Here is a 10,815-nt window from a genome sequence, read left to right as displayed (position 1 = left end):
TGGCCCGGCTTCCATCCCTGGTCAGGGAGCTAGATCCCAGATGCATGCTGCAACTAAGGAGCCCACCTGCTACAACTAAGACCCGGCACAGCCAAAGAAATAAAATTAAAAGAGTAATGTCTCCTCTAGCATTTAATTTGGTTCTACTCAATAAATATGTTATTTGACTGCTTCATCATTATTTTCCCCCATTATAGAAATGCAACAGAGACATGGACCTTCCAATAACTGAAATATTTTGTTCTCCCAGAAACATATAATATCCAAAGTTTTCTGTCACATGTACTCAAAACATTTTCTTCTAACCATTTTATCTGTATTCAGAAGCATCTTTGGTGTACTATGTTGGGTCCGACTTCTTTAAATTCTGCAGCGGTGATCCACATGTGCTGGAAGGCAGAGAGGGATGCAAGAATAGAGCCTCCCACCCACACTGATATTTTCCTTTCTGGGGGAGCAATAACCTGCACAGGGGTGTTGGCAGGCACCACCTTTGCTATATCTTTAACTAGCCGCTTATCTAAACCAGGGAAAGAGGTTGATCCCCCAGCAAGGATAATATTGGAGAAAAAGGAATTCCTCAGATCTGTATCACATTTCATTATGCTGCTGAAGCACATCTTATCAATGCCAGGGGTCTCAAGATGCAGGAGACTTGGAGAGAAGAGGGCCTCTGGACAATGAAAGAGCTGGTCATGGAGTTTGATTGTCTTCCCATCAGGTAGTTGGTAAACCTTCTCTATACAATCAGCTTTCTTGGCCTTTTCCTCTTCAAAGTTCATTGCCACATAACAATAGGTTTCCTTAATGTCTGTGACAATCTTCCTGTCTGAAGCACTAAGCAGCATGATGCCGTGCTCCTTCAACAGCATCATGAGGTAGTTGGTAAGGTCAAGACCTGCCAGATCTAGCTGCTGGACACTATGAGGCAGACAGTAACCCTCAAAGATGGGTACACACTGGGTAACCCCAGCACCTGAATTCAGCACAAAGCCAGTTGTGAGGCCAGTAGCAAAGAGAGCTAGCACCCCCTGGATGGACATATAGAAGGCAGGAACCTCCAGATGCTCAAAAAACACTTCAGTGACCCGTTGCCGGTTGGCCAGTGAGTTCAGTGCTGACTCTGTAATCAAGACTGGGCCATCACAGGGCTTTAGCTTCAGGTTATCGTCGTAGATATGCTTCCACATGATCTCCATGTCCCCCCAGCAAGTAATGAGACCACGCTCCACTGGGTAGCTGTAGGAAAAGCAATAAGATAAATGGCAGCTTTAAATTTTTCCAGTGTCTACTCTCTTCAAACATGGGTTAATCCCCGTATTTATTACCAGTAGCACTTTATGGGCAGTGCCCGCCAGAGCCTCTCAGAGATGGTAACTGCCAGCAAAAGATAGCCCAGCTACCTTCCTCTGCAATTTTTGTTGCTTTCCATCTTCCCTGCCTCTTTGGAATACCCCTTTTGACTTTAAATATATATATAGGGAAATCTTCACAGTTTTAATATCAGTTAGTTGAAAACAAATAGCCCGGAAGACAAAGGTACCTTGAATTAACATTCCTAAATGAACTTGTATTTTATGAACGATAACTGTGTTTGTACGTTTGAATACATTTGAATAGATACAGCGAGCAAGCAATGTTCACTCTTCAGGTATGTGGTACCCTCAGAGATCTGCGGCTCGAGCGTTTGCAATAATGATAGCTGGCAGAGACTTTCCTGTTCCTCACTTCTTATCCTTTCTCTCAGTGTTGGGCCTCTCCTCTGGGATCCCCCTACTTTGCCTCCACGCGGGTCCTGCCCGCCGGGAGAAGGCGGTACCTGATGGAAAGTGCGCTTCTCCGCTGCTGCGCTTGGTCTCCCACGCACACTTCCTGCGCGCCTTCTGCCCCCCAGGTCTGGCCTTTGGCGCGGCCTATAAAGTTCGGGTAGACAAACTGGGGCTCCCGGGACCCAGCCAGGCCCGCCTTGATCACTCCTGAGCCGTTGTCGATCACCACCGGTAGCTGGTAGTAGCTCATGACGCCGCCGCCTCCTGTCGCCCGGCCGCTCGGGCTGCCCTGGCTGCGGGCTAGGCGGGGAGCGCGGAAAGTGATGTGCCGGTCAGACGACCTGGAACGCCGCGTCATAGAGACCCCGGCACGGCCCCGCGGGGCCTGAGCCGGGCTGGAGGGAGCCGGGGGCTGGCGGGGAGGCGGGGGGGAGTCCCAGGCCGGGGACTCGATGGATGCAAGGTGCACTCTAAAGTGCCACCCACGATTGCGTCTCACCCGGGTTGGGCCACTCCTCACCCCCTTGGAATCCGGGAATACCAATATCAGGAAAACCTGACTTTCTTCCCAGAAAGCTAGATACAAATCTAACCCTTCACAAGAGGCTTTCTCTAATACCTCGATGAGCCATAAAAACAGTTTTATTTCTCAACGTCATTACATTCTGGTTAGTAGATGTCTGTCCAAGGGCCTGCGAGAAGCTCTGAAATGCGCCCTCGAAACTGGAAAAAGGTGGAGAGATTTGACAGGGTAAAGTGTCGTAGCGGGGGAGGTACGGTTCATGCTTCTGAACTTCTAAAAAGAGAATTTCGTCAACTTGTAAAAAGAGAAAGGGAAAAAGTGCTAGGACTTAAAGTGGGTTTTAAATACTTTTATTATTATTTCTATATATTCTGGGCAGTACTTTGTTGTGTTTCTTTCCCCGTGTTTTCTAAGCAAAATGTACTCAAAACCAAAAAAGTATAATCTCACTTTTAAATTTTTTAAGCAATCCCATCAGGTTACCCACCCCACGCCCCTGCCCCCGGTGTAATATGGAAGCTCATTCTCATTCCCTAAAAATTCTTGATTTTTAGGCATAAGGATGTGTCTGTCTCTTTGCAGGAAAAACGATATTCCTTAGGTCATATGAAGCTCAGGCTTAGAAAAATTTATTCATGTTGCGTGCCAAAAAGTTGCATCTCGATGTCTGATTTTCTTTTTTAACCTCTTCAATTTTGCACACCCTGTAGAAGATTTTAAAACAAGTGCCGTCTAAAACAAGTACAGAGCAGAGGAAATTCAAAAGTCCCTCCACCAGAGGCTGAAAGGATCGCTTTCTCGCTAGCTAAGTAACAGCTAGGGAGTTTGGTGCTGCACGGAGCTGCGCCCCGCTGCGGGAGCCGGGACTCCGGGATTCGCGTGCGGCCAGCCCTTCCTAGCCCGCCAAAGCCCTGAAACTCATCCGGTACTCTCAACAGAGTAACGCAAAATATAACACTTCTTTTCCGTAGAAGAAAGTAAACCGCAAAAAAGTGCAACCAACGGGTGCCCGATTTCTAACTAGGGGCTTTGCAAAAAGTGTATGCAAATTCCAACTTTTGAAATGGTAATACTGTTCAACTGGACATACGGTTATTTTTCCTTTTTTTTTGGTTTCATTTTTCTTTCTATTAAAAGTTACGCTAACCCTACCTTTAAGCGCTCGTGAATTGCACGTTACAACAGCGATATCAAGGACTTTCTCAGCCACTGCTGACAGGCGGGTTTCCGTAGTGTAGTGGTTATCACGTTCGCCTAACACGCGAAAGGTCCCCGGTTCGAAACCGGGCGGAAACAGTGTTCTTATTTTTCCCGTGTTTACGTCCACTTACTTAACAGAGTCTTATGATGCTCCTTATGTTTGCCCACTTACTTAACAGGGTCTTGTGATGATCCTTACGTTTGCTTTTTATTTTATTTGATCCTTACGTTTGCTTTTTATTTTATTTTTGTTTACTCCTTTTCCCCCTGTTTACGTCCACTTAAACAGGGTCTTGTGATATTCCTTATGTTTGCTTTTTATTTTTTTTAACATCTTTATTGGAGTATAGTTGCTTCACAATGTTGTGTTAGTTTCTGCTGTGTAACAAAGTGAATTGGCTATATGTATACATATATCCCCATATCCCCTCCCTCTTGCGTCTCCCTCCCACCCTCCCTATCCCACCCCTCTAGGTGGTCACAAAGCACTGAGCTGATCTCCCTGTGCTATGCAGCTGCTTCCCACTTGCTATCTACTTTACTTTTGGGAGTGTGTATATGTCATATGTATATGTCTCTCAATTCGTCCCAGCTTACCCTTCCCCCATCCCGTGTCCTCAAGTCCATTCTCTATGTCTGCGTGTTTATTTCTGTGCTGCCCCTAGGTTCATCAGACCTTTTTTTTTTTTTTAGATTCCATATATGTGTTAGCATACGGTATTTGTTTTTCTTTCTGACTTACTTCACTCTGTATGACAGACTCTAGGTCCATCCACGTCACTGCAAACAACTCAATTTTGTTTCTTTTTATGGCCGAATAATATTCCATTGTATATATGTGCCACATCTTCTTTATCCATTCATCTGTCAATGAACACCTAGGTTGCTTCCATGTCCTGGCTATTGTAAGTAGTGCTGCAATGAACATTGTGGTACATGACTCTTTTTGAATTACGGTTTTCTCAGGGTATATGCCCAGTAGTGGGATTGCTCGGTCATATGGTAGTTCTATTTTTAGTTTTTTAAGGAACCTCCATATTGTTCTCTATAGTGGCTGTATCAATTTACATTCCCACCAACAGTGAAAGAGGGTTCCCTTTTGTCCATACCCTCTACAGCATTTGTAGATTTTTTGATGATGGCCATTCTGACTTGTGTGAGGTGATACCTAATTGTAGTTTTGATTTGCATTTCTCTAATGATTAGTGATGTTGATGAGCATCCTTTCATGTGTTTGTTGGCAATCTGTATATCTTCTTTGGAGAAATGTCTGTTTAGGTCTTCTGCCCATTTTTGGATTGGGTTATGTTGGCTTTTTAAAAAACATAATCCTGATAGTAATTTGCACTACCTTGGGAATTTGAACTTTCAACTTGGATGTTATTTTGCTTGTTCACCAAATGTTTTTTTATTAACGGCTTGCACATGGAAGAAGTGTTTCAGACTTTAAAAAAGTTTTTAAAACTCACAACCTGATACTGAAAAAATAATATAATGTACATCCTAATAAGAGTAATCAAACACCGCGTAAAAAATAAGCTCTGTTGCCCCCAGCACTCTTTGTATTACAAGTCATTTGGTTTTCCATTAGTTTTCCCCCTGAGATTGCTGATTTCTCTAAACGCCAGAGACCATGTTTTATGCTTTTTCCATATTCTTAGTATCTGACACCTAGTAGAGACAAATATTTCTGAATTAATAAATTACTGAAAAGGATTCTGACAAAAATAAAGTGGAATCAGAAAAAAATTATATTCATAAAAATGAAATCAAGAAAGAACCAGCCTCATTTTTTTTTTCTTATAAACCTAACGGTTGTGGGTTTTTTCACAAACATGATTCTTACCGGGAAGAAAGAATTTACAAAGAGAGCAAACAGAATCTAGTTGTAAAAAATCTCAAGAGAGAAGAAAAGAATAAATTCAAGTTGAGACTGTCCTTTAATATAAAATCACGAGTAAATTTCCTGTGGTCCTGACACAACTTTTTTTTTTAGTTGGAGTATAGTTGCTTTACAATGCTTTGTTAGTTTCTGCAGTACAGCGAAGTGAATCAGCTACATGAATCAGGATATATACATATATTCCCCCCTCCCTTGGACCTCCCTCCCACCCCACCCCCCAATCCCACCCATCTAGGTCATCACAGAGCACCAAGCTGAGCTCCCTGTGCTACAACTTTTTTTTTTTTACATCTTTATTGGAGTATAATTGCTTTACAATGGTGTGTTAGTTTCCGCTCCATAACAAAGTGAATCAGCTATACACATACACACGTTCCCACATCTCCTTCCTCTTGCGTCTCCCTCCCTCCCACCCTCCCTATCCCACCCCCCCAGGCGGTCACAAAGCACCGAGCTGATGTCCCTGTGCCATGCAGCTGCCTCCCACCAGCTATCTATTTTGTGCTAAAACTTTTAACAAGAAAAAATGTTGACGTTTTGGTTTTCTTAGATTATGTTGTCCGCCGGTAGTACGAAAGAATTCACCCTAACATATCAGCACGACTTATCTTACCGTTTCTGCGTCTTTTTATATTACGCAGATAACTGGCACCCCTTTCCCTCACTGTACAAAATCTGTAAATAATTGTATTAAAAATTTTCTAGTCCAGACGCAAAAGAACGCTTTCCGGTACAAAGCCCACCTTTCCCCATGCGCATGCCCAGTGTACCCTACTGCTTTGCTCCGCTTTCATGCAGCTCAGACTTCAATCACCACGTAAGGGTATCCTGGAAACTGGGCTCCAGTTGGCTGATGCAAACAAGACTCGTGGGTTCCCAAGAGCTTTCGGGTACGTAAACTAAAAAGGGGTGATCAGTTTCAGCTCAAAAATTCCCATGGCCCAGAGCCCGAGTACACGCAGCAGCTGTTCCTACTCGTGGGGCCACAAGGAAGGGGAGGATGATGGGAGAAGACGAGCAACTAACTACAAGCCCCAGCATGCAATGCGCTATTTGGCTCCTGGAAAGAGGCCCGCGGTGCAGCGCGGTTCAGCCTCGGCCCAGAACGCGGGCGGAGCGCAAGATGCCGACTGTCCTCCAACCAGAATGCTCAGAATGAGGAAGACAGGTGTGGCGCTGTGAGCGAGCCCTTAGATCTCGTATCCAAGACTCTCCCTGTTTCTCCCTAGCTCCTGGCATGCTAGGTAGCGGTGTCTCTGTACGCCAGACTATTCCCCACAGGCCGGCATCGGCCCTCCGATGTTGCGTACGGTGTTGCCACGGAACGCCCGGAGCCGGATGTGACGTCGCCGTGGAGGAAGAAGGGAGAGGTGGAGCGTGGCGCGGTGACGTCCTTCCAACATGGCGGAGAGAGAGTGAAGAAACTGTGTTCCCCTTTGGGTTACTATAGGTGAGTTCTGTCTTCGCCCTCAGCCTGCTGTCCCCGCTCTCTCCAGACCCAGGGGCACTGGAGGGCAGGCTCCTTGGAGTTCGCGCTCAGGTCGGAGTGAAGGTGTTAGTGTGGAAAGCTTGGGCGAAGCAGCCCCCGTGTTGGCCTTGGCCACAACCTCTGCTGTGGGAATTCGCGGGAGTGGGAGCTCGGCGAAGGGCAGGGAGGCGGAAGCCAGGAGAGACCGGCTTTCGCAGTCACTCTCCGATGCCACCTCGAGTGGAGGCGGGGTAGGGAGGGGTGTGGCCTCCTGGGGCGAGTGACCTAACCTTTGACAACTCTTGGCCCTGCTGGTTCTCCGCCCCCTGGGCGCCCACCTTGCGTTTGAAGCCACTATGCTCCGAGGAAGCTAACAGGTTTCAGTGATTTGAGAGTTTTACATTTGATTTTAGCCAAAAGGCCGAGAAGCGATTGAGAGCAATTTTAAAGAACTCATACCGTGTCCTTTCCCCCTTTGTCCCAAGAAATCATTTCTTAGTGGTTTATTAATTTTTTTCGTAATATACGTGTGCCTGCTGATCTTGAAAGTCTGAAGGTTCAACTGATGCAAAAGCGTGAAATTTTGCGGTGCTTTTTTTTTTCCCACTTTGTGGAAAATGTTTTCGCACATCGCCATTTATTGACGTGTCCAAAGGATTGTGTTAGTTTACCAAGCTGAAATAAAAGCTAGAAAGGCATTTATCCCTTCGGCAGTTTTATCCATATCTGTTTGATAAGAATTTTCAGGGGATATAAAATGAGAACAGACTTTATTCTAGTTCATGTTCTGTGTCTCTTCACTCACCAATTGCTTGGGTGAAAAGTTTGATGAAAACTTAGGGTTACTGATTTACTATTTCTTTTTGTTTTTTAGAGCAAGGGTAAAATTCGATTCTGATATCAAAATGCAGTATTCGCACCACTGTGAGCACCTTTTAGAGAGACTGAACAAACAACGGGAAGCAGGTTTTCTTTGTGACTGCACCATAGTAATTGGGGAATTCCAGTTTAAAGCTCATAGGAATGTGCTTGCCTCGTTTAGTGAGTATTTTGGTGCGATCTACAGAAGCACTTCAGAGAACAATGTCTTTCTTGATCAGAGTCAGGTGAAGGCTGATGGATTTCAGAAACTGTTGGAATTTATATACACAGGAACTTTAAATCTTGACAGGTAAGGTACACATTTTATTTCCACTTATAAAAGCTGGTCAATAGTCTTTAGAGCTAAAGCAGATTAGTTTTTTTCCATTTAGTCCCTGAACTCTGAGTCTTCAAACATTGATGTGCACAGTATTGTTTTTAATAAAGAAGTCAGTGTCTCTGATTTGAGATAAACAGACCACATTTCATAAGCACAAAAAGTATAGATGTTAATACGATTAAAGTATGGTTTTTGATACATTTGATTTATCTACTGAAACAAAGCTTGTGATTTCAGTTATGTAAAGTTAAAGATCAAAATATGATGAATTTTAATTGAATTCCAATTTCCCCTTGCTTTTTGGTCTTTATGTTCCTCTGGTCTTCTCTCTCACTCTCTATCCCCTACCTCTTAAGGTGTTAGGGTTGGGGAGGTATAGGTGGAGAAAGAAGGAAGAATCTCTGTTCATTTAATAGTGCTCCCATTTCCAGCTGTAAATAGCAACCTGCAGAACCTCTTCCTGATCTTGATTTAGGAAAATAACTTCATTGGTGTGTTAATGGCCATGACTCCTGTTGCCTGGTAGAGCTATCAGTGCTAATGCTTAAGTCTGGTCTAAGATGCTAGGATGCTTCTCTGAGATGCTTAATGCTGTCACTGCACTGACAAGAAGTAGGTTCTGAGGAATCTGATAATGCAGGCATTTTGTGTCTTTCATACGTGATGAACTGTATAATTAGATTAATACTAATATGTTTACTCGTTGTTGAGGGAAAGGTGGTGGGGATAAAAGGAAAGAGAAACCAATCAACTTACTCCTGTCTTCTTTTCTCCATCTTTTATGAAAGTGTAAACATGAATAGATCATCATCTGACATAGAAAGATTATGGGCTTTAGAATTAGATCTTGCCTGTCAAGTCACCATGTCTCTGAGCAAGCTATAGCCTCTCTGGGCCTCAGTTTCTCCATTTGTAAAAATGAGATGATAACTACATTGGTTGTTACTGTGAAGATTTAGGATTTACTACCTCCCAATGAACATTACTTTCCTTCCTTTATTTCCTCTTCTCTATCCTACTCTACAAGCCCATTAATTCTGCATTTATTGGAGAAAAATTAGGGAAAAAACAAAAAAGGAAACACCTGAAATTCTGCCACCCACTGATAACCACTCTTAACACTTCGGTAAATATTCTTTCCTTGTTTTCCAGATGATCTCTATAGATATATGCATGTACACATTAAGCAAAGTTCTTCCCTCTCTTTACACTGCAGCTGATCGTGGAAATATACTTATTGAAAAGCTGGAATTAGGATGTTCCTTAATCCTATTGAAAAGGAACCATTCATGCTGTTTGGAATTGCTTTTAAATTTTGATGTAATGAAATTTTTGAGTCAGTTCCGTGTAAGTTGATTAAAGGAATAAAGCAGTGTCATAGATAAATGTCATATGATGTTATTTAAATTTACTGAATATTTGGCTATACAAGTGCCTCTGATCTAAAAATTTAGAATACATAATATAAAATAATCACAAAACCAGTGAATTTTGGTTGATCTTCAATTTAGTGGTTTCCCTTTTTCAAATAACTTTACCAAAAATCTTTTTTTTTTTTTTTTGCGGTACGTGGGCCTCTCACTGCTGTGGTCTCTCCCGTTGCGGAGCACAAGGCTCCGGACGCACAGGCTCAGCGGCCATGGCTCACGGGCCCAGCCGCTCTGCGGCATGTGGGATGTGGGATGTGGGATCTTCCCAGACCGGGGCACGAACCCGTGTCCCCTGCATCGGCAGGCGGACTCTCAACCACTGCGCCACCAGGGAAGCCCCAAAAATCTTGAACTAATTGGAACACAATGAAGAGCGCCTTACTTTAACCCTTCATGCAAAAAACCAATGTGAAGAAGAGCCAGATGTTTGGCTCAATCTTCTTTTTTTTGATGTGGACCATTTTTAATGTCTTTATTGAATTTGTTACAACATTGCTTCTTTTTATGTTTTGTTTTTTTGGCCCCAAGGCATGTGGGATCTTAGCTCCCTGACCAGGAAATAAACCCGCACACCCTGCATGAGAAGGTGAAGTCTTAACCACTGGACTGCCAGGGAAGTCCCTGGCTCAGTCTTTTTTTGATACATGTCTTTCCTGGGGAGCTGGGGAGCTAATTGTTTGAGCTCAGACACAAATGCAAGAGAAGACATATACCAAAAATAGAAAGTCTGTACAATTTAGTGATTAAGAAAACAGTAATAAAAAAAAAAAAAGAAAACAGTAATAAAGAATTAAGTGGACTCAGGAGCTAGATTACCTTGGTCAAATCTTAGTTCTAACACTCTGTGATCTTGGACAAGTTACTTAACTTCTTTGGACCTCTGATCCTTCATTTGTATGTAAAATGGGGATTATAATTGCTCATATAAAGCAGTTAGCCATATACCTGGCAATATGTAATTAAATGACTTTCAGTGACTATTCAAAAAGTGAAAGCAAGTTTGCAGGCACTTTAACTTCATGCTTATAAACAAAAGCAGATCAGTTATTGACATAAACAAATGCTGATTCTCTTAACTGTAACTGAGATTATAGGCTATCTGTGAAATAGATAAATAATTTGTATGAATTACTGTTTCAGTACTGAACAGTTAGTGTGTAACTCAATACTAGTTTGTATTGGTCTTAAAGGCTATCTCACCTTGTTGGTGATTCATTTTATGAAGCACTAAGCACAATTATAATTTGAGACCTAAGTATAATAAGTGATGGAGTAAATTTGGTTTTCATTCTAATAGTTTCTCTCATTTATTGTAACTTAA

At 42.9% G+C, this 10,815-nt stretch overlaps 2 protein-coding genes and 1 non-coding gene across 6 annotated transcripts in view; 2 read left to right on the top strand and 1 right to left on the bottom strand.

The window, feature by feature from the left end:
• Nucleotides 1-320: 320 nt before the first annotated feature.
• ACTRT3 (actin related protein T3) lies at nucleotides 321-2,019 on the bottom strand. The gene is made up of 2 exons (XM_030856991.2): nucleotides 1,820-2,019; nucleotides 321-1,239 (listed from the first exon to the last, which is right to left on the bottom strand). The coding sequence occupies exons 1-2, from the start codon at nucleotides 2,017-2,019 to the stop codon at nucleotides 321-323; spliced, it is 1,119 nt and encodes a 372-aa protein (XP_030712851.1).
• A 1,496-nt stretch (nucleotides 2,020-3,515) lies between these two features.
• On the top strand, nucleotides 3,516-3,588 carry TRNAV-AAC (transfer RNA valine (anticodon AAC)). The gene has a single exon. It is a non-coding gene; the product is annotated as a tRNA-Val (tRNA).
• A 2,618-nt stretch (nucleotides 3,589-6,206) lies between these two features.
• MYNN (myoneurin) overlaps nucleotides 6,207-10,815 on the top strand; it is a 27,245-nt gene continuing 22,636 nt past the window's right edge. For 2 of the 4 annotated variants that reach the window (XR_004041127.3, XM_030863880.3), the window contains exons 1-3: nucleotides 6,214-6,285; nucleotides 6,677-6,845; nucleotides 7,738-8,034. Coding sequence is in view for 3 of the 4 variants with exons in the window: in XM_030863880.3 (XP_030719740.2) it covers nucleotides 6,249-6,285; nucleotides 6,677-6,845; nucleotides 7,738-8,034 (503 nt within the window). In the remaining variant the exon portion in view is untranslated. Of the gene's footprint in view, nucleotides 6,286-6,676; nucleotides 6,846-7,737; nucleotides 8,035-10,815 lie in introns of all 4 variants that reach the window. The other 2 variants (XM_030863900.3, XM_060298428.2) reach the window with 2 other exon arrangements.

Source organism: Globicephala melas, chromosome 4 (genome assembly GCF_963455315.2).
Source record: "Globicephala melas chromosome 4, mGloMel1.2, whole genome shotgun sequence".
NCBI lineage: Eukaryota > Metazoa > Chordata > Mammalia > Artiodactyla > Delphinidae > Globicephala > Globicephala melas.
Note: the sequence above shows the minus strand (reverse complement) of the source record. Positions and strands in the feature narration are given on the sequence as shown.